The sequence below is a fragment of the Mesoplodon bidens genome, assembly GCF_964165515.1.
Source record: "Mesoplodon bidens genome assembly, chromosome: 13".
Classification (NCBI taxonomy): Eukaryota; Metazoa; Chordata; class Mammalia; order Artiodactyla; family Ziphiidae; genus Mesoplodon; species Mesoplodon bidens.
Genome location: NC_138169.1, coordinates 22,309,505 through 22,333,791, shown reverse-complemented (window position 1 = coordinate 22,333,791; position 24,287 = coordinate 22,309,505). Strand labels below are relative to the sequence as shown.

The window sequence follows — 24,287 nt, the reverse complement described above, 5'->3', positions numbered from 1 at the left end:
TTGGGGGTGAGTCATAGTATAGCAGGAAGAAAGTGGGAGGCAGCATGATGTAAGTGAAAGAGTATGGATTTTGGCATCAATCCATCCTGATTGAATTTTTGCCCACGAGCTATGCAACTTGAGCAAGTTTCTTTACTTCTCTGAACTCTTCAAGTTCTTCATTTTAAAAATAGGGTTGATAATGCCTACTTTCCAAAGTCATTATGGGAACTAAATGACTCATCTCATGCCATTCTTTCCCACTGAGGAGGGGTTCTTTGAATTCCATGAGCATACTACACTCTTTCTAGTCTCAGGCCTTTGCACCCCTTCCTGCAGTGCTCTTTCCTTGGTTGGCTTCTTACCATCCTTAACTCTCAGCTTAAATGGTACCTTTTCTGGGTATGTTTTAAAATAACGTATGTCTCCCCCACCAGTTATTCTTTATTACTCTACATGTTTTGTTTCTTTATTGTACTTTCACAACTTATTTTATTTTTTCACTGTGTATTTGTTTACTCTTGCACTAGATATGAGCTTTAGAAGTGCAGAGACAGTATCTATCTTCTCTCCCTTGGGTTTCATTGGCACAGGGCCTGGCATGGAGCTAATCATGCAAATATTTGTTTAAAGAATGAGTGAATGAATGTAAAGCACCTGGGAGAGTGTTGGTAAATTAGGAGGCACTTAATGAGTAGTAGCCACTATGGTTATTGTTAGTAATTGTACCTCTACTTATAGGTGTAGGTATCCATTCTTTCTCTGCTTCCTGCCCTAGTGCTCCAGGAGAGAGCAAAGAACAGTAGAGCTCTTGCACATTTGCCACTTCACTGGGTGTCACAGCCAAGGGGAAAATGGTTTCCTTTTCCTCGAATTAAAATTAACAGTCAGTTCTGGTTATTCAAGGTGGTTATTATGTTCTATGAGTTGAGCAAATACTGAGTTAGCAAATACTGAACCATTGCTCCTACGGGAAACACAGGGTTAGGTTCCTGTAAGTCTCTGGTCACAACATTTTTGTCAACTGATCAACACATAACTTTGTTTTATGTGTGCTTCTGTTTAAATATACCTGAGTTAATATATATTGTTGATTCATTAACACTGAACTCATGGCCAGCAGCACTGTAAATCATTCCTGAGCAAAGCTTATCTAACACATGTATTTTCTCTCTAAGGAACATAACAGGTTTGTACTTAGGAACACTCTAGCACTACACTTGGGGGCCATTTAAAACTGAAAACACCAGTGAAAAGGATACTTGTTTACTTATGACAGCTGAAGTAAGAAGACAGTGTCAGCTTGTTTTAGGAATATGTGGATTGGGTGACTCAGATTTTTTCTGCTCTGCACTTGTCCTTGAATGAACATGAAAGCACCAGGAGTATTGATTTTAGGGTTACAAATAAATTTTAGTAAGTAGTTGAATTCACAAATATAGAATCTGTGAATAATGAGATTAACTATACATATTACTATCCATTTTTTATATTTAATCTCATAACTTCATATTTTTGGCTTTACTTTAAATAATAATTTATATAAATATAATGTTTATATAAATAACTCTACTTCCATGGTAGTTTTGTTGTTTGTTTTATACAAAGTGCATTTCATTTTTAAGTATTCTTTTTGTTTCATTATAGGGTTTGCAGTGTGTATTGTCTGTGTGTGTTTGTGCATGCTTCTCATTGAGATGCCCAAAGCATCATTTTACTTTTAAAAACACCTTTAAAATTTTTAAATCATCCACATGACTCACAACCCTGAATTGATCTTAATAGATTTATCCCTTGACTTTATTTGGGTTGTACTTTGACCCTGTCTGGAGTAGTTGGCAAATGGGCGAAATGCTAGTAATAAAAATCAGACCTGAGGGCTTCCCTGGTGGCGCAGTGGTTGAGAGTCCGCCTGCCGATGCAGGGGACACGGGTTTGTGCCCCAGTCCTGGAGGATCCTACATGCCGCAGAGTGGCTGGGCCCGTGAGCCATGGCCGCTGAGCCTGCGTGCAACGGGAGAGGCCACAACAGTGAGAGGCCCGCATACAGAAAAAAAAAAAAATCAGACCTGAAAAATAAAAGTTATCTGTTCATCCGTTAGAAGGATATTTGGATTGTTCCCAGTTTGGGGAAATTATGAATAGAGCAGTGGTAAACATTCATGTACAGGTTTTGTGTGAACGTCTGTTATTTCTCTAGGATAAACACCTAGAAGTAGGATTGCTGGATTATATAGTAAATCTGTATTTTACTTTATAAGAAACCGAAAACCTATTTTCCAGACATTTGCATTATACCAACAGTGTATGAGAATTTTAGTTGCTCTGTATCTTCACCAGCACTTGGTATTGTCTTTGTTTGTCTGCTGTTCAAATAGGTATATAGTGGTTTACTTTGCATTTTCTTGACTAATGTTGGCTGATGGCTAATGATGTTGAACATCTTTTTCTTGTGCTTATTTGCCATCTGAATATCCTCTCTGCTGAAGTGTCTGTTCAAATCTGTTGCCCATTTTTTATTGGGTTCTTTATTTTTATTTTTAAAATTTATTTGTTTTATTTATTTTTGGCTGCATTGGATCTTCGTTACTGTGCACGGGCTTCTCATTGCGGTGGTTTGTCTTGTTGCAGAGCATTGGCTCTAGCACACGGGCTTCAGTGGTTGTGGCACGTGGGCTCAGCCTGGGCTCTAGAGTGCAGGCTCGGTAGTTGTGGTGCACGGGCTTAGTTGCTCCATGGCATGTGGAATCTTCATGGACCAGAGATTGAACCTGTGTCCCCTGCATTGGCACGCGGATTCTTAATGACTGTACCACCAGGGAAGCCCCTTTGTTTTTTAACTCTTAAGTTTTCATAGTTCTTTGTATTTCAGCATCATTCTTTTTTTATTTTATTTTTTTTATTTTTTATTTATTTTTTATTTTTTTATTTTTTATTTTTTTATTTTTTTTAAATTTTTTAATTAGTTTCTGCTTTATAACAAAGTGAATCAGTCATACATATACATCTGTTCCCACATCCCTTCCCTCATGCATCTCCCTCCCTCCCACCCTCCCCATCCCACCCCTCCAGGCGGTCACAAAGCACCGAGCTGATCTCCCTGTGCTCTGTGGCTGCTTCCCACTATCTATCTACCTTACGTTTGGTAGTGTATATATGTCCATGCCTCTCTTTCGCTTTGTCACAGCTTACCCTTCCCCCTCCCCATATCCTCAAGTCCATTCTCAAGTAGGTCTGTGTCTTTATTCCCGTTTTGCCCCTAGGTCCTTCATGACTTTTTTTTTTTTTAAATTCCGTATATATGTGTTAGCATACGGTATTTATCTTTCTCTTTCTGACTTACTTCACTCTGTATGACAGACTCTAGGTCTATCCACCTCATTACAAATAGCTCAGTTTCGTTTCTTTTTATGGCTGAGTAATATTCCATTGTATATATGTGCCACATCTTCTTTATCCATTCATCCGATGATGGACACTTAGGTTGTTTCCAGCTCCGGGCTATTGTGAATAGAGCTGCAATGAACATTTTGGTACATGTCTCTTTTGGAATTATGGTTTTCTCAGGGTATATGCCTACTAGTGGGATTGCTGGGTCATATGGTAGTTCTATTTGTAGTTTTTTAAGGAACCTCCATACTGTTCTCCATAGTGGCTGTACCAATTCACATTCCCACCAGCAGTGCAAGAGTGTTCCCTTTTTTCCACACCCTCTCCAGCATTTATTGTTTCTAGATTTCTTGATGATGGCCATTCTGACTGGTGTGAGATGATATCTCATTGTAGTTTTGATTTGCATTTCTCTAATGATTAATGATGTTGAGCATTCTTTCATGTGTTTGTTGGCAGTCTGTATATCTTCTTTGGAGAAATGCCTATTTAAGTCTTCTGCCCATTTTTGGATTGGGTTGTTTGTTTTTTTGCTATTGAGATGCATGAGCTGTTTATAAATTTTGGAGATTAATCCTTTGTCAGTTGCTTCATTTGCAAATATTTTCTCCCATTCTGAGGGTTGTCTTTTGGTCTTGTTTATGGTTTCCTTTGCTGTGCAAAAGCTTTGAAGTTTCATTAGGTCCCATTTGTTTATCTTTGTTTTTATTTCCATTTCTCTAGGAGGTGGGTCCAAAAGGATCTTGCTGTGATTTATGTCATAGAGTGTTCTACCTATGTTTTCCTCTAAGAGTTTGATAGTTTCTGGCCTTACATTTAAGTCTTTAATCCATTTTGAGCTTATTTTTGTGTATGGTGTTAGGGAATGATCTAATCTCAAACTTTTACATGTCCCTGTCCAGTTTTCCCAGCACCACTTATTGAAGAGACTGTCCTTTCTCCACTGTACATTCCTGCCTCCTTTATCAAAGATAAGTTGGCCATATGTGCGTGGGTTTATCTCTGGGCTTTCTATCCTGATCCACTGATCTATCTTTCTGTTTTTATGCCAGTACCACACTGTCTTGATTACTGTAGCTTTGTAGTATAGTCTGAAGTCAGGGAGCCTGATTCCTCCAGCTCCGTTTTTCGTTCTCAAGATTGCTTTGGCTATTCGGGGTCTTTTGTTTTTCCAAACAAATTTTGAAATTTTTTGTTCTAGTTCTGTGAAAAATGCCAGTGGTAGTTTGATAGGGATTGCATTGAATCTGTAGATTGCTTTGGGTAGTAGAGTCATTTTCACAATATTGATTCTTCCAATCCAGGAGCATGGTATATCTCTCCATCTATTTGTATCATCTTTAATTTCTTTCATCAGTGTCTTATAATTTTCTGCATACAGGTCTTTTGTCTCCTTAGGTAGGTTTATTCCTAGATATTTTATTCTTTTTGTTGCAATGGTAAATGGGAGTGTTTTCTTGATTTCATTTTCAGATTTTTCATCATTAGTGTACAGGAATGCCAGAGATTTCTGTACATTAATTTTGTATCCTGCTACTTTACCAAATTCATTGATTAGTTCTAGTAGTTTTTCGGTAGCACCTTTAGGATTCTCTATGTATAGTATCATGTCATCTGCAAACAGTGACAGCTTTACTTCTTCTTTTCCAATTTGGATTCCTTTTATTTCCTTTTCTTCTCTGATTGCTGTGGCTAAAACTTCCAAAACTATGTTGAATAAGAGTGGTGAGAGTGGGCAGCCTTGTCTTGTTCCTGATCTTAGTGGAAATGGTTTCAGTTTTTCACCATTGAGGACAATGTTGGCTGTGGGTTTGTCATATATGGCCTTTATGATGTTGAGGAAAGTTCCCTCTATGCCTACTTTCTGCAGGGTTTTTATCATAAATGGGTGTTGAATTTTGTCGAAAGCTTTCTCTGCATCTATTGAGATGATCATATGGTTTTTCTCCTTCAACTTGTTAATATGGTGTATCACATTGATTGATTTGCGTATATTGAAGAATCCTTGCATTCCTGGAATAAACCCCACTTGATCATGGTGTATGATCCTTTTAATGTGCTGTTGGATTCTGTTTGCTAGTATTTTGTTGAGGATTTTTGCATCTATGTTCATCAGTGATATTGGCCTGTAGTTTTCTTTCTTTGTGACATCCTTGCCTGGTTTTGGTATCAAGGTGATGGTGGCCTCGTAGAATGAGTTTGGGAGTGTTCCTTCCTCTGATATTGTTTGGAAGAGTTTGAGAAGGATGGGTGTTAGCTCTTCTCTAAATGTTTGATAGAATTCGCCTGTGAAGCCATCTGGTCCTGGGCTTTTGTTTGATGGAAGATTTTTAATCACAGTTTCAATTTCAGTGCTTGTGATTGGTCTATTCATATTTTCTATTTCTTCCTGAGTCAGTCTTGGCAGGTTGTGCATTTCTAAGAATTTGTCCATCTTTTCCAGGTTGTCCATTTTATGGGCATAGAGTTGCTTGTAGTAATCTCTCATGATCTTTTGTATTTCTGCAGTGTCAGTTGTTACTTCTCCTTTTTCATTTCTAATTCTATTGATTTGAGTCTTCTCCCTTCTTTTCTTGATGAGTCTGGCTAATGGTTTATCAATTTTGTTTATCTTCTCAAAGAACCAGCTTTTAGTTTTATTGATCTTTGCTATCGTTTCCTTCATTTCTTTTTCATTTATTTCTGATCTGATTTTTATGATTTCTTTCCTTCTGCTAACTTTGGGGTGTTTTTGTTCTTCTTTCTCTAATTGCTTTAGGTGCAAGGTTAGGTTGTTTATTCGAGATGTTTCCTGTTTCTTAAGGTGGGATTGTATTGCTATAAACTTCCCTCTTAGAACTGCTTTTGCTGCATCCCATAGGTTTTGGGTCGTCGTGTCTCCATTGTCATTTGTTTCTAGGTATTTTTTAATTTCCTCTTTGATTTCTTCAGTGATCACTTCGTTATTAAGTAGTGTATTGTTTAGCCTCCATGTGTTTGTATTTTTTACAGCTCTTTTCCTGTAATTGATATCTAGTCTCATAGCATTGTGGTCGGAAAAGATACTTGATACAATTTCAATTTTCTTAAATTTACCAAGGCTTGATTTGTGACCCAAGATATGATCTATCCTGGAGAATGTTCCATGAGCACTTGAGAAAAATGTGTATTCTGTTGTTTTCGGATGGAATGTCCTATAAATATCAATTAAGTCCATCTTGTTTAATGTATCATTTAAAGCTTGTGTTTCCTTATTTATTTTCATTTTGGAAGATCTGTCCATTGGTGAAAGTGGGGTGTTAAAGTCCCCTACTATGATTGTGTTACTGTCGATTTCTCCTTTTATGGCTGTTAGTATTTGCCTTATGTATTGAGGTGCTCCTATGTTTGGTGCATAAATATTTACAATTGTTATATCTTCTTCTTGGATCGATCCCTTGATCATTATGTAGTGTCCTTCTTTGTCCCTTCTAGTAGTCTTTATTTTAAAGTCTATTTTGTCTGATATGAGAATTGCTACTCCAGCTTTCTTTTGGTTTCCATTTGCATGGAATATCTTTTTCCATCCCCTTACTTTCAGTCTGTATGTGTCTCTAGGTCTGAAGTGGGTCTCTTGTAGACAGCATATATATGGGTCTTGTTTTTGTATCCATTCAGCCAATCTGTGTCTTTTGGTGGGAGCATTTAGTCCATTTACATTTAAGGTAACTATCGATATGTATGTTCCTATTCCCATTTTCTTAATTGTTTTGGGTTCGTTATTGTAGGTCTTTTCCTTTTGTTGTGTTTCTTGCCTAGAGAAGTTCCTTTAGCATTTGTTGTAAAGCTGGTTTGGTGGTGCTGAACTCTCTCAGCTTTTGCTTGTCTGTAAACGTTTTAATTTCTCCATCAAATCTGAATGAGATCCTTGCTGGGTAGAGTAATCTTGGTTGCAGGTTTTTCTCCTTCATCACTTTAATTATGTCCTGCCACTCCCTTCTGGCTTGTAGAGTTTCTGCTGAGAGATCAGCTGTTATCCTGATGGGGATTCCCTTGTGTGTTATTTGTTGTTTTTGCCTTGCTGCTTTTAATATGATTTCTTTGTGTTTAATTTTTGACAGTTTGATTAATATGTGTCTTGGCGTATTTCTCCTTGGATTTATTCTGTATGGGACTCTCTGTGCTTCCTGGACTTGATTAACTATTTCCTTTCCCATATTAGGGAAGTTTTCAACTATAATCTCTTCAAATATTTTCTCAGTCCCTTTCTTTTTCTCTTCTTCTTCTGGAACCCCTATAATTCGAATGTTGGTGCGTTTAATGTTGTCCCAGAGGTCTCTGAGACTGTTCTCTGTTCTTTTTATTCTTTTTTCTTTATTTTGCTCTGCAGCAGTTATTTCCACTATTTTATCTTCCACCTCACTTATCCGTTCTTCTGCCTCAGTTATTCTGCTATTGATCCCATCTAGAGTATTTTTTATTTCATGTATTGTGTTTTTAATCGATGCTTGATTCATCTTTAGTTCTTCTAGGTCCTTGTTAACTGTTTCTTGCATTTTGTCTATTCTATTTCCAAGATTTTGGATCTGGGAAATAGAATCTTGGATCATCTTTACCATCATTATTCTGAATTCTTTTTCAGGTAGACTGCCTATTACCTCTTCATTTGTTAGGTCTGGTGGGTTTTTATCTTGTTCCTTCTCCTGCTGTGTGTTTTTCTGTCTTCTCATTTTGCTTATGTTACTGTGTTTGGGGTCTCCTTTTTGCAGGCTGCAGGTTCTTAGTTCCCGTTGTTTTTGGTGTCTGACCCCAGTGGCTAAGGTTGGTTTAGTGGGTTGTGTAGGCTTCCTGGTGGAAGGTACTAGTGCCTGTGTTCTGGTGAATGAGGCTGGATCTTGTCTTTCTGGTGGGCAGGTCCACGTCTGGTGGTGTGTTTTGGGGTGTCTGCGGACTTTTTATGATTTTAGGCCACCTCTCTGCTAATGGGTGGCGTTGTGTTTCTGTCTTGCTAGTTGTTTGGCATAGGGTGTCCAGCACTGTAGCTTGCTGGTCGTTGAGTGAAGCTGGGTGCTGGTGTTGAGATGGAGATCTCTGGAAGATTTTCGCCGTTTGATATTATGTGGAGCAGGGAGGTCTCTTGTGGACCAGTGTCCTGAAGTTGGCTCTCCCACCTCAGAGGCACAGCACTGACTCCGGGCTCCTCAATTTGGGATGATTTGTTGTCTATTCATGTATTCCACAGATGCAGGGTACATCAAGTTGATTGTGGAGCTTTAATCCGCTGCTTCTGAGGCTGCTGGGAGAGGTTTCCCTTTCTCTTCTTTGTTCTCACAGCTCCTGGGTCTCAGCTTTGGATTTGGCCCCGCCTCTGCGTGTAGGTCGCCGGAGGGCGTCTGTTCTTCGCTCAGACAGGACAGGGTTAAAGGAGCAGCCTCCTCGGGGACCCTGGCTCACTCAGGCCGGGCTGGAGGGAGGGGCACGGAGTGCGGGGCGAGCCTGCAGCGGCAGAGGCCGGCGTGACGTTGCACCAGCCCGAGGCGCGCCGTGCGTTCTCCCAGGGAAGCCGCCCCTGGATCCCGGGACCCCGGCAGTGGCGGGCTGCACAGGCTCCCGGAAGGGCGGTGTGGACAGTGACCTGCGCTCGCACACAGGCTTCCCGGCGGCGGCAGCAGCAGCCCCAGCGTCCCACGCCCGTCACTGGGCTCCGCGCTTTCAGTCGCGACCCGCGCCCGTCTGTGGAGCCCCTTCAAGCAGCGCTCTCAATCCCCTCTCCTCGCGCACCAGGAAACCATAGAGGGAAGAAAAAGTCTCTTGCCTCTCCGGCAGCTCCAGAGTTTTCCCGGACTCCCTGCCGGCTAGCCGTGGCACATTAGCCCCCCTCAGGCTGAGTTCTCGCCGCCAGCCCCAGTCCTTTCCCTGCGCTCTGACCGAAGCCCGAGCCTCAGCTTCCAGCGCTGCCCGCCCTGGTGGGTGAGCAGACAAGCCTCTCGGGCGGGTGAGTGCCGCTCGGCACCGATCCTCTGTGCGGGAATCTCTCCGCTTTGCCCTACCCAGGTATGTGGGGAGTTTCTTGCCTTTTGGGTGTTCTGGGGTCTTCTGCCAGCATTCAGTAGGTGTTCTGTAGGAGTTGTTCCACGTGTAGCTGTATTTCTGGTGTATCCGTGGGGAGGAAGGCGATCTCCGCGTCTTACTCTTCCGCCATCTTACCCGGAAGTGTCAGCATCATTCTTGAAGGATGTTTTCCTGAAGTATTATAGAAGTCCAGGTTTACATTTCTTTCAGCCCTTTAAAAAAATGTCTTTCCGCTGCTTTCTGGCCTCCATGGTTTCTGATGAGAAGTCTGCAGTCATTTGAAATGTTATTTCCCTGCAAATAATATGGCATTTTTCTCGGACTGCTTTCAAGATGTTTTTCTTTGTTTTTAGTTTTCAGTATTTTGATTATGATGCTTCTAGGCATGGATTTCTTTGGGTTAATCCTATTTGGGGTTTGCCGACTTTGAGTCTGATGGTTTGTGTCTCACATATTGTAGGAAATTTTAAATCATTTCTTCAAGTTTTTTTTTCCTGCTCCACATTTCTTATCGTCTCCTACTGGGATACCAATGACATGAATATTAAAGCTTTTGTTATTGCCCAACATATATTCCTGAGGCTCTGAATATTTTTGGTTTTCAATTATTTTTCTCTCTGTTGTTCAGATTGGGTAATTTCTTTTGGTCTATCTTTAAATTCACTGATTCTTTTCTTTGTAATCAAAGTTCTGCTATTGAGCCCATTCCTAAATATTTCACTTTAGTTATTGTATTTTTATGTTTAAATTTTTTTATTTGGTTTTTCTTTATATCTTTTATTTCTTTGCTGGGAATGTCTGTCTTTCCATTTTTCACAAGATTATTTGCCCTTCTTGCAGCATGGATATAATAGTTGCCTGGTTATTTTAATTTCTGTGTCATTTCAGAGTTGGCATCTGTTTATTGCCTTACTTCCTTGTGAGTAGATATTTTTTTGGTTCTTCATAGGCCAAGTAATTTTGCTTATATCCTGAATGCTTTGGTATTATTCATTGCATCTTGTTTACATTTTAAGAAGAATATAGTTTGTTTTAATAGGCAATTTACCTGGTTAGGTTCAGGCTATAAGTCTCAGCCCATATTTTGTGGACTTTGGTTCCCAAGTCCGTTAAGTTTTCAGAGTTTTTGTAGTTCTACTGGGACCTTTCTTTTGTATGCACCACCCAATGGCCAGTTTGAGAACCAGGTGGTAGTCTGTTCTGTAGTTTAGTTCTCAAAGTCTTGGTATGCTATTTAAGGTCAGATCCAAACACCTCTTTATGGGATCTCTCATAAGCTCCCTCCTATGTCTTTTCAAAAATTCCCCAACACTTTCCAGCTCTCTGGCTGCCCTCCTCCCTTTCCATCCTCTAGCCAAAACTAGGGCTTTAGTTTCCCTGCTCTGCCATGCATGTCCTAGAATCATGTCTTTATGAGGCATCAAGTAGTGAGAGGGCAGAGAGAGAGAGAGAAAAAAAGCATTAGGACTCATCCTGAGCTCTGGGGACCACAGCTCCTGTGGTGAGGGTCCTCTTCCTCAGAATTTTATATGCCTGCCCAGCAGCCACTGCTGTTACTGTCCTTGGCACTGTTGGTTTGCCTGGGGTGTGGACTGGGAAAGAATGGAAAGAGGATTTTAAAAATGGAATTTCTCCACTCTTTCTGACCCTTGGGAGTTCTCTTTTTTGCTTCTCTGACCAGAAGAAGAGGACTTTACTTGGAGAGCTTTCTGCTTGCACCAATGAATACTTCCTCATTTTAAGCTGCTTTTGAATCCAAGATGGGTGATACCAGATGGGAAGAATAAACAGACCAACAGAAAACCCATTGCTGATTTGGTACTGCTTTGAATTCTGGTCTCCTTCCTCAATTCATCTGTTGCCATTTACAGAGAGCTCTTCCATGAAGTCTTTCCAGGATGTGGTTGTATTCAGTGGGAGAGATTGGATGCTTACTCTATCTTGCCTAGAAATGGAACCCCTTCTCTTTTGAAAAGATGTAAAGTGTATTGTTATGTTTTTGTGCTGGTAGGTATTGAGAGGCAGACATTTTCCTTTTTCTTGTTTTTCATTTTGATGTGTGGCACCTTAACACATGTGCCAGTGTAGAAAGCTTACCTAATTAATATAGGAAGGGGAAAGAGGTAGGCTGTGAAGTTTATTGTTTAGAAAAGCATGTGTGAAATATTTGTGTAAGTTTTTTGGGGCATATATTCTTGCCTTTCAGCCCTGCTCTTACCACTTGCTTATGTCACCCTGTCATGTCCCTCTCCCCAATACATATTCTTTTCTGGAGACTCTTTGTGTGAGCTAGCAATTGACAAAGGTAAAGGCTATCAGTGGTTTAGGCAGCACTTCTGAAACTTTGCTTTCCCAAATACCTAAAAAGTCAGAAGAGAGGTACTGTTCCAAGGACTGGGGCTATAGATGGAACAGAGATGGGTATTTATTTATGTTTTTGAAAATTGTGTGAACTCTTTTATTTTCTTCTATAATTTTCCTATAAAAATAATTCTCCATTGATTATAAGAAAGAACCACTGTGGTGCAGGAAGTTATGCATGTGTCAGAACAGTGGTTATATGGGAGTTCTCTGTACTTTTCACTCAGTTTTGTGGTGAATCTAGAACTGCTCTAAAAACAAAGTTTATTAATTAAAAAGATTCTCTCCCAGAAACTTCAAATAGATTTGCCATTTCAGGAGATATGTTATGTTATTGTATGACTTTGACCTTCTGCGTGGTATAATGCTGTGGACTCCCATTTGAATTATAATTTGATGAGAAAAGCAAGAGTTATCAACTATCAGCTATCACCTCAGAAAGATCAGGGAGTGAGCCACTAATGGTGGTATTTCATCTGCTCAGGGAAGCCTTATGTAGAACTGTTGTATCCTAATATACAGCACTTATGGCAATAATTTTTAATAGACTGCTTTCTGGTGGAAGTGGATTCTGATTAATCTAGCATGGTTTGGGTAGAGTTACATTATGGTAGGTGAGATACCAAGTGTTTTTTTCAATAGTTAGTGAATCCTTTAATTCCCACATTGTTGGCATCAGTGTTTTTCGTAATTCTCTCTGCCCACCATTATTTTTTTTCCATTTTGCTTTGGGTTTTAGCACTTTCCCCAGGACCAGTCTATATGTGTGAAGGCACACATGCTCTGTGTTCTGGGGTAGAGGGAGGGTGGGTAGGACATGGGCACAGAACGCATGCTGAAGCCAGATGATTTCTTGGCGATTGTTCAGAAAATTCCCTGGTTTTCTTCTTGGCATGACTTTACACTCCTCCTATGCCACACCAAAGCACAAGATATGGGCAGTTCAGAACCATTACTCTAGGGGACTTCAGACTTCTTTTGTTGTTTACTTTTAAAGTTTAAAAGGGAAACTCCAGATGATAGTAGACACATCTTATAATTTGACATAAACTTTAACACTGGGAATTCCTCCAGTGCTAGAAATTGACACCTACTTAGTTATTTAACTCCTGGTTGTCATTTCATCTTTAACTGCTTATCAGATTTCTGGTTTCTTTTCAAAATATGATTTTCCCATAAGCTTGTTACTTTAACACTTTAGATATAATTAGTTTAAAACTAATTTTGGGAAAAAAGTTGATATGATATGAAACAATTATGATTGAGAGCAGATTTCTTTTGGAAATTGATATTCAATGTACCAAAAGCCATGTTGAAGAGAAAAACAATTCACAGCTGCAGATTTGGTTAGAACATTACGTTTAGGCCATTTGAGCCTCTGACTCTGGGTTGCAAACTAAATAATGGTGTTTTCTAAAATAGCCTTCAATCTCTTGCATGTACTTTCAGCATATAAGACAGACTAGTAAAAAATAGAAGCATAGTTTTCTGGAGAGATAGGAATGATTACTCCCAGCTGAGCAGGTAAAACATTGCTACATGAAGAATGTGTTCTTTGCTGATTCTCAAGGTTTTATTTATTTTTATTTTTAATATAAAGTGTCAGCAAATAGAAGCAAAAGAAAATCCACTTGAAAATGTCAGAAAATAAAAGAAGCATAGCAAATTGTATTGCAGGTAAAAATCCATTTTAGCCAGCAAACAAACAAGGGTTGGCTGAGAAGCTTGCTGATGGCTCCTTTTGTTTCTCTTTGATTTAAATCCTCATGCTTGTAATCTAATTAACATCGAACTGAGTTGCAAGTACAGTGGTCTGTTTAGTTCAGTAATAATACATTTATATGAAAGGTTAATGAAATGAATTTTCCTTCCATTCAATTCATTAAAAATTGTTCTACAATCAACGGTTGCTAATGGAATAGAGATTAAATATTCATGTTCATAAATTTTCTGTGTCATTTCTGATTTTCCTTCATTTCTGCCTCCATAGGTTGAATTTTGCAAGTATAAGAATTCCCAAACAAAAAGCTTGATTTAGAGGTTAATTGCACACCATTAATTCTTTTATCAAAGAGGTAGTGTGGGATAGTGGAAAGAGTTTTTGGCAGCAGGGGCAAGTTTCATAACCACCTCTTTTGTGCAATAGTTGTCATAAGAACTTCTTGCAGAATATTGTGAGCGTTAGTGATAAACTATGGAAAACAGTTAGTGATAAACTATGGAAAACAGCTAACAGAGTAGAGGTTCAACAAATGATAGCTAGAAAGGGTTTTGGAAAATAAAACATCTGTGCACTAAAAGTTATGATAATTTATAGTGGCAAGACTGCTATGGTAAGACTGGGCTCTTGTTAATTCTAAAATAGGTGTCAGGCTTGGGCCTCAGAACACCTTGTAGTAATTCTAATAATCAGTGATCAAGGTAAAGTCTCTGAGAGGAGGGACTTTTTCATGTTTCTACAGATAGATTTTTGGTCATCTATTTTTGCCACCTCTTTCTTCTTTTCCACCTAGGCCAAAGGACTTTATTTAACCTGCATATGATATTTTTCCCAAATAACAAATTTACTAGATAATTGAAGCCTACCCAATCAACTGCCAAAAGTAAACATTTTTTTTTAAAGTTTTTTTTGATGTGGACCATTATTTAAAGTCTTTATTGTATTTGTTACAATATTGCTTCTGTTTTATGTTTTGGTTTTGTTGGCCCTGAGGCATGTGGGATCTTAGCTCCCCGACCAGGGATCAAACCCGCACCCCCTGCATTGGAAGGTGAAGTCGTAACCACTGGACTGCCAGGGAAGTCCCCAAAAGTGTAAACGTTTTTAAAAGCAATTTTGATTTAAAATTTCCCTTAAACGTATTACCTACTTTATAGGCTCTTGAAACGGAAGTTGCCAAACATAAGTTAACTATTTCCTTAATGACTGAAGGTTATCATTAAGATCATTAATTTTTGTTTTATGCCTAATTTTTGTCAACCCCTCACCCACTTTACCAAAAGTAATTTCTATTCTGCAAGCTGGTAAAGCAGATGAGCCACCTGATTAAATAGCAAATGCCAAACTGAGAGTGAATAGTGAGAAATTCACTTAAATTTTAAAAAATGTACCCACTCTTCATATATCATATGTGATATCAGTTAGCAATCATTGTTACAACCCTTTGAGGTCATCCCTATCATCCCCTCTGTAAGTGGAAATGGCACATGAATTTGGGTGAAGTTAAGTGCCTTGGCTAAAGGCACACAGCTAAAAAGCAGCTGGGATAGGATTCTAATGTCAGCCTTATGAGTCCTTTCTCTTCTGCAACAGCTGCCCTGGGAATAAGTCACATAGCTTCAGTTCAAAGCTTTTGTAGTAGGTATTTTTATTTGTTTAGTATATACCCTTTTACTTTGTGTTTGGAAGTTCGTTGTTAAAGGAAGACCAAACTCTAGAGCTGCACTTTCCAATACAGTAGCTGCTAGCCAGTTGCGGCTATTTAAATTTAATTAATTAAAATGAAAGGACATATAAAATTTAGTTTCTTAGTCACACTAGCCATATTTCAAGTGCTCAATGGCCACATGTGGCTGGCCAGAGGCTAATGTTATTAGTACAGAGAACAGTTCCATCATTGTAGAAAGTTTTATTAATTTCTCCCTTGTTCTAAATGAACATACATAACAAAATATATTACAAAAATAATTTGTGCTTATGTATCCATGTAGGTGCCTATTTCATGTGAGACAGTGGAAACTTACTGAGGACATGGGTTCTGTCCCTTCATGTTTATATGTCATATTTTAATGTGACATAATGTATGATTTGTAATATGTTATAAATTTTATAGTGGGTAATATGTGTTTATTTACATTTTACTTGTACGATGGATATGTTTTAAGTAATACAAGCAGTCTTATTTTCCTGTATAATGCATTTCTGAAAAAGTATATGAAAGTCAAATATGTGGAATATCAAACATACAAATCTTAAACAAGAGATTGACATGTTCAGTGAGTGGGGAGCGTTAATTCCTAGAGAACTGAAAAATAAAATCTCAAATCATGTCTTCCCTTTTAAGAATCATTTTTTAATATATATATTCTCTAATTTTATCTTTTCCATCAAAAATGAGCATAGGGGCTTCCCTGGTGGCGCAGTGGTTGAGAGTCTGCCTGCCGATGCAGGGGACGCGGGTTCGTGCCCCGGTCCGGGAGGATCCCACGTGCTGCGGAGCGGCTGGGCCCGTGAGCCGTGGCCGCTGGGCCTGTGCATCCGGAGCCTGTGCTCCACAACGGGAGGGGCCGCGGCAGTGAGAGGCCCGCGTACCGCAAAAAAAAAAAAAAATGAGCATAGTTAGCTGTTCTTTGTTCATCCAGTGATGTTAAAGCTTTTCTGCTTTTGGCACCTTGTAATCATTTTCATTTTTGACCCAGTTGTGGTTAAATTATAGATTAATGCTGCTGCTTTTTAAAAACTAGAATCAGCATTTCTATTTTCCCAATCTCAACTCATTTTTAAATAAAATAATAAGGGAAAAGTCAGTAAAATAGTTATGTAATTTACAAACATTGTTGACAAAGATGGTGATGATGTAGCAGGTGGTATGATTGGATTGGCTAGCAGGTTATAGTTAGAGATATTTATTCTTCAGAAGATGTAAAAAATTTCAAATTCAAACAGTGAAAGACAGGTTAGGAACATTAAAGTATAACATTTAAAAGTACAGATTAAATCAAAAGCAGAATATTTGGGAGCACTTGAACTAAGTAATAGATTGTATTGTACATATAAGTAAACACTTAATTTTTTAAAAAATTAACTAATTTATTTATTTTTGGCTGCTTTGGGTCTTTGTTGCTGCCCATGAGCTTCTTCTAGTTGTGGCGAGTGGGGGCTACTCTTCATTGCAGTGCGCAGACTTCTCATTGTGGTGGCTTCTCTTGTTGCGGAGCATGGGCTCTAGGCACGCAGGCTTCAGTAGTTGTGGCACGCAGGCTCAGTAGTTGTGGCTCGCGGGCTCTAGAGCACAGCCTCAGTAGTTGTGGCGTACAGGCTTAGTTGCTCCACGGCATGTGGGATCTTCCTGGACCAGGGCTGGAACCCGTGTCCCCTGCATTGACAGACGGATTCTTAACCTCTGTGCCACCAAGGAAGTCCTTAATTTCATATATCATTACATATTATATACATTTGTTCTATATTTTATGTTATAAATATACATGTGTACCTATGAGCATAGGAATTTACCTCATTACTCATTTGAGCCATGGGAGAGTAGGAAGTTTAGGTTATTATTGGGTTCAGTGATGATTTAGAATTGTGAACCCAGTAATAAAATGTTGAAAGAAAAGACTTAAAGGTGCTTCATTGTTTCCAGGGGTACTTGAAGGGTGAAATGGCCTATTGTTTCCCATGTTTAGTCTTTGAGTGTTTTTACTTTAACCGTGTCATAGTCTGTTTGGACTGCAATAACAAAATACCATAGACTGGGTGGCTTAAATAACATTTATTTTTCACAGTTCTGGAGGCTGGGAAGTCCACGATCAAGGTGATGGCAGACTTGGTGTCTGGTGAGGGCCCACTTCCTGGTTAATAGGTGGCTGTCTTCTTGCTGTGCCTGTTCTCATGTGGTAGAAGGGAAGAGGGAGCTCATGGGGGTCACTTTTATAAGGGCACTAATCCCACTCATGAGGGCTCCGCTCTCATTACCTAATCACTTCCCAAAAGCCCGGCCTCCAAATACCATCATAATGGGGATTAGGTTTCAACATATTAATTTTGTAGGGACACAAACATTTAGTCTATAGCAAACTCTTTGAGATGAGAAGAATGTCCACTTATTAAAGACCAAATACTAACAATTTTAACAAAAGGGCATAAATACTTTGGTGATTAGTTACATTTTTATTCCTGCCAAAATGTTACAAACCCTAACTATTAGTAAACAGTTACTGTAGGTAGCAGTCAAGACATTTATAGCTTTTTATATTCTTCCCCTCTAGACTGTGAGCACTTGAGGGTACAAGCCCTGTGGTACACATCACAGTGACTGGTGCTGTAGATTTTTAGAGAATGTTAATTGAAGGCAGGATGGAAGGAATGAAAACTTATACTTGTAAACTACTTGTATTTCTGTTATTTGTGAGATTAAGTAGCATGTGTGGAATAATCACTGAAAGTTCTTTGTGGTGAACAACAAAAAATATATGAATGACTCTGCAGCACTTTAAAATCTGGGCATTCCCCCTTTAGTCCAGTGTATTAACTAGCTCCCTATAAGTCTTTTTTTTTTTCCTTTGGCTGCCCTGCATGGCATGTGGCATCTTAGTTGTGTGGCATGTGGAATCTTAGTTCCCCAACCAGGGATTGAACCCGTGCCCCTTGCATTGGAAGCGCAGAGTCTTAACCCTAAGTCTTTCTTCTTGGCTAAAGCTTCAGGTTAAAACCACTGTTCTCAGGGTTTAGGTGCTCTCAATAGTCAGTCCCTATTGCATTCCCTTCTCCATCTGCTACATAACCAGTGACCAGAATGTGGGTATATGCGTGGGGAGTGCTGAGGCAGGGGGTATGTTATCTGAGGTTGGCTGGGCACCAAGTGTTCAACGTTTTTTCATAGGCCCCACTATTCCTTGGTGTGCTGCACATATACTGCCTCTCCTCAGTCCTAAGTGACCCAAATTTGCCCCTTTCTCAGATGACGCTGCTTCCTATGAAACCTGTGATAGTAAGAGAAATATTAGGTCGCATCAATCTTCTTGAAGTTATAGTAAACAGCTGTGAAACTCAGCACTTGACCTTTGCTTTGGAAGAGGCCGGTGGAGAGTCCTCTGGGTGGCTGCTACACCTCCCAAGACCTGTTAGTACCAATTTCTTTTAGTCAGGTGGTTCAGATTTTGTCTGGGAGCCTTACAGCTGTGAATTTTCCAGTTGCCAGCAGTCTTATATGGAGCAAGGGGGAGGAGTGAATAAAGCAGTGATAGGAATTGGATAATATATTGAATAATGAAATATTTTCAATATTTATTGGACTCTCCTTATATTCTCTTAGTCTATAATTATGTTTTCTTGTTATGATTATTTTCTCATTAACTAATAATAATCAAAATAGCTCACTTTATTAAGTATTTACTCTATGTCAGGCACTGTGCTGAATTCTTTTTATTCTATCACAGTAACCCATAATCTAGGTTTTATCATCATCAGCTTGAACCCCATAGTGGCATATCTCTCACAGAAGTATAGATAACTAATTTTTATTCAACAGCTATTCATACATGCAATTAATATTGCATGGGAGTAAGTTGGGAGAGCCCCACTTTGTAAATTAGGTGCAGAGATATGTCAGAGCTTGACTCACTATGCTGTCTTGACAAGAATGCAACTCTAAGCTTTTAACTGAGAAAATCTTATAAAGTTGGACTGGGGATTCTGGAAGGACATAATGGAGGATCAAGGGAGACCTTGGAGCCTTCTCACCTATATCTCTTTTCAAAATCTTCTGGAGAAAGGAAGCCGAGACTATGAGCAGCATGGTCCAGTCATACCTTTTTTCATCTAATTTATGAGTGTCCTAAGAAAACAAAACATGCATGCCCTTCTTTAACTCCTTTGTGTATTTGACACCATAACTTGCCATTAACGCTGAACTTTGCCTACCTACTAGGGAGTGGACACATGGGGAGTGGATGTCATACTTTTTGGTGATTTCATTTGGCAGATAGTAAAATCAGTTATTTTCTCAGTGAAGTAATGAACCATAATGCTTTGCTTTAAACATGCAAGAAATTATCAAAATTCATTGAGACTAATTTAAATTTTTGTGTTTTTTCTCCAGTTTTATTGAGATTTAATTGACTTACAGCACTGTATTAGTTTCAGGTGTGCAGCATAATGATTTGACTTACATATACTGTGAAATGGTTACCACAGTAGATTTTTGTATTTCTTAAAATATATACCTAAAATCATTACTACAGACACATTTTGTCTCTCTCCATAAATAATAGAGTTTACAGATATTTGGTGTGTATATATACACACACACACACATATATAAATACATTTTTTAAGTTTAGCTTTAATATAGAATTTATAGAATTATGTAAACTATAGTTAATTTTAGTTGGAATGTGGTACATATTGCCTCTTGGATTATAGAAATCACCTAAAATGTGAAATGAAAAGGGTGGTGAAAAATGTGTATAAAGACATTAAAGATTAAAAAGTGGCTGAGTCCAGTGAAAGGAAGTGATCTTATCAATTAGTAATGAAAGTGCATTTACAGGTTATTGTCTTACTGGAGTCTGAGTTTTAACAGCTGCTAGTAGTTTAAACTAATAGAAGTCTGAATAGCTCATAATAATTGTGAGTATTCATTCTGTTTATGGATTGTTTCTTAATAGAAACACTGAATAGTATTGCCTATCTTACATTACCTCAAAGTGTAGTTACAAAAATGAAATAAGTAAATATGTTTTATAAACATGAAAGGTGCTCTCTTTCACTCTGTATGTGTGCATAATATAAAATTATAAAATTATGTATTAAATTTTTTGAGTAGTTGTTTTAGGAGTTGTTTGAAACTTCATTTATATTCCATGAATACAATTTGTTACAATTGCAAAGTATACTGGACTGAAAAAGTTACATTTGTGTTACAAACATAGAGTATTGTAAAAGTATTTAAGTTAAATAGGGGGCCAGGTATTTTAGAAGCAGGTGTCATATAAGCAATGAATGCATTAATAATATGTCAGTTTTATGTGTTATTTAATCAGGTACAAGGTCCTTTGCTGGTTAAATACCGGTAACACATTGATCATTTACTTGTTTTTACTCTGTGTTCAAAAACAAACTACACATTCTTAAGATCATTCTGAAGTTTAAATATTTTATTAATTTTCTGGCCCTTTCTGCAATTAGCTGGAAGGAGGGTTGTTTCCTTATATTCACAGTTGATAATACTAGTTTTTTTAACCAATCCAATTAAACAATACAAAGGACAGCAATCTTATTCTGTTTCTAAGCAAAGCACATGTATTTTTAATAACAGTTTTAAAATATTATGTCTGAAACACCACATTAAATGTAACCATGTTGTGTTACTCATTACAGTTATCTTAATACTAATCACATATTGATTTATCCTTTTAATTAATGAGTAGAAGTATAAAATACGTGGAATTTGAATATCTCTCATTTGTCTTGCGCTATACCAGATACTTTGGTGACATGTAAAGAAATCTCCAAACCCCTGTCCTTGAGGAGCTTATGCTATTAAAGGATAAAAGATTTTAAAAATCATCAAAAAAAGTAAAAGTACTATATGAATAAATACCAAAGAATGTGATAAAATCAATGTGTTCTAGAAGGGAAAAGAATGAAAGTTTTAAACGTAATTTGCCTGAAAGAAGTATGCTTACATTTTATGATGTTCAGAGAAATCAGATTTGATTATAAACACTTTACTAGATTTTTGAACCAGGACCACCTCAATTTTAGTTCTGCCGACCTGTTGTTCTAATCAAGAATCCTCATCAGCCTTGGTGGAGCATTGTGTATAAGTAAAACATGCATTATCTTTTCTTTATTTCCAGGCATACTTCCGACAGGGTGTTGCCCTCCAGTACCTTGGACGTCATGCCGATGCCCTGGCAGCCTTTGCATCTGGGCTGGCTCAGGACCCCAAGAGTCTCCAGCTTCTGGTGGGGATGGTAGAAGCAGCCATGAAATCTCCCATGAGAGGTAAATATGATGAAAGTATTTGGTCCAACACTAATTTACATTAGAACATTTCTAGGCTTTGAAGACTTTAGACTCAGGCATTGAGAATGGATAGGTTATGAAATTAGCTAAGATTGGATATTTTAGACCAAAGAAGACCAGGAATCACTGTCAGTAGGTGACATTAATGAGGCACAATGGAATGGGATGGTGGTAAGGCCACTGGCCTGGAAGTTTGTGGACCTAGATTATATTTTGAATTTTTTGTTAACTAACTGTATGACTGGGTAAATGAATCAAATTCTCTGGATTTTAGGGTTATAAAAGGAATCCCTATGTTTTTTGTAGTTCTAAGATTTTGTACCTCTAAACCAAAACACCTCTACTAGTAAGTTGATCTGCTCAGTTGGACCAATATGCCATCTAGAAATAAACAGATAAGAGAAGACATTAAACATTTTATGAGAGGAAATATGGATCTAACTATAGGCTATGTCTAATATTTTTCAGAGGGGCATTAAAAGATTATGTTGACTTGAAAGAGAGAGAAACATGGTAGATACATGGTTTTCTCCTATACTACTTCTGTATTATACCAGTTGGTATTCTGGGACAACAGTAGATTGAAAATAGTACTGTGGAGGTTGGAGGAGTTCTAAGGCTCAAATCAGATTGGCTTCTCTTTGAGAAACATTGAGTTTTGAGGAAGGAGTTCTTGGGAAGATTGGGTTGAAAGTGTACACCAGTTGTCATCTTTGCAGAGTGATGGAGACACTAAGGCAGGTTGATGGCAAATAGTAGACAGCTAATGACGTTCCACACTAATTAGGTACGTCAAGCAGAACTCTATTTTTGTTTCTGAAATGGTACGTTTTTGAATTAACCTAAAAATTTTGGTGGCAGTATCATTAGGTAATTTATTTAGTTTTGAAAATGTTTGCAGCATTAGATAATTTTAATTTACAGGCTAGTATGGTACTTGGCTCAAAATATGTGCTAAGTAAAAGTTTGATTAACTAAATGGTACTCGTATGGCCTCTGAGCAATTCATAGCTATAAAAAAATACTTTCCTGAAAGCGAAGATTTCATGTTCCAGAAAAAAAGTGGAAAGGAAGCCTCTCTTCATGCGATTTTATAACCCCATACAAAGCTGAGTCTTTGCTGCAGGAACCTAATGGCTTCTCCCACTGGGGGACCTGCTGTTAATAAACTCTGACTTAAAGCAGATGTACTTTGGAGCTCCATGACTTGAGGATGGTGGGGGGGGAATGGACAACAAAAAAAATCAATCTGTCTCTCCTTTCCATTTTTCTAGTATTTTCTCATTCTCTCCCTATATCCCTCTGCAAGTAATTTACATGGAACATTTTTTTATTTAGTTCATGAAGATATCCCTTCTTCTGAGGTATTTCTGCTGCTGCCTTAGTATACTGGAGTGAATGTGTTGAGATCAGCAGAATCATATTTACCGTTTTACCTTTGAAGCAATTTGTTTAGATAAATATAAGAAAATCTTCTCTACACTGCAAGAAATAGCTCAGTGCTTCTTTCAGCCTTAGGGTTTTCTGTGCCATGTTCTTTCCCATCTTATACTGAGTGACCTAAGGGCGACCCTGGAGAAAGCTGCATCTTACAGGTGCCTGGAGCGCTGTAATATTTTCTTCTCTTTCCTTAAAGCAATTTAACTTACTTATTTTTGGTATTGCCTTTACCACTGTAGCTATTCCAGGTGGGCTTTTCTCATCAACATTTTATAGAAAGACTGTTGCTTTGCACAGTGTTGTTCTGTGCATCATTTAACATCTTAATGACCTCTCTTTTTGTCATATGGTTATAATTCACAAAATCTGTCATCATTTGCTGCCCATTTTTTACCCACTGTTTATTTTAGCCTCCTGCAGCGTTCTCAGTTTCTGCCATTGTTGCGTAACTGTGCAGTCCAGGACACTTTACATGTAGGTCTGATCTGTTGTGTCAGTTTTTGTTTTGAAATTCTGAAATGCAATAGGGAAGCTCCCTCGTCCAGTGCTTCTGTAAGCAAACAAAGCTCCCACGGTGTGCACAGCGTTCCTGTGGTTTGGCCTTTTGGGGACGTTTCAAGATTTTTTTTATAGATAGGGCTAATCTATAGTAATATACTCTTGTTCCCAAATAAATATATTAATCCACTTTGGAACTTACTTGATTTTTAAAATATTGTTGTTGCCTATATTGCTAACTGCATTAAGTCTTTTTTACTTTACTTTTGTGGTTTCATTCATGCTCACCAACCAGATATCAGATAATCTACTTTTCCTGTAGATATATTTACATCACTATATGTAATGTATTTCCCTTAAATCATTTATGTAAATGTACAAATAAGTATTAATATAAAATGAGACTCTTTCATGACCCTCAAATTATCCTTTTACTATTTTCCATTTCTCCTCTTTAGGTAGTCTTTCAGCAATTTCAGTTCATTGTATCTTATAAATGTTTATGTAAATTTGGATGGTGTAGCATAGTACTACTGCCAACCGCAGATTTAATAATATAATTACAAAGTGAGATTGTGTTTACCTTTATTTGTTCCTCTAAAGACGCTAGGGCTGCTTCTTGCTGAGGGTTCTCTTGTGTATATTTTCTCTCCTCTTGTTAATTTGGTAATCTAAAGACTATTACATTTATGGGCTATCACCTGTCGTGGTGTTTCTACCAGCTTCAGAGGATCCAGGAAGCTGATTTTATGAAGTACTGGTAGAAAATGGCTCGAATGTATAAGCTTTTCTCTCAGAGTCAAATTGGGGCTCACCTTTTATTTACCTGATTGTCCAC

General features: G+C 38.2%; 2 protein-coding genes across 4 annotated transcripts in view; one reads left to right on the top strand and one right to left on the bottom strand.

Moving 5' to 3' along the window:
- LOC308626761 (uncharacterized protein) overlaps nt 1-24,287 on the bottom strand; it is a 452,693-nt gene that overhangs the window by 83,369 nt on the left and 345,037 nt on the right. The gene's annotated exons all lie outside the window — the stretch shown is intronic.
- Nucleotides 1-24,287, top strand: part of TTC28 (tetratricopeptide repeat domain 28) — a 598,353-nt gene that overhangs the window by 279,290 nt on the left and 294,776 nt on the right. For all 3 annotated transcript variants that reach the window (XM_081252173.1, XM_081252172.1, XM_081252174.1), the window contains one exon: nt 21,343-21,490. In XM_081252173.1, coding sequence (XP_081108299.1) covers nt 21,343-21,490 — 148 coding nt within the window. The remainder of the gene's footprint in view (nt 1-21,342; nt 21,491-24,287) is intronic.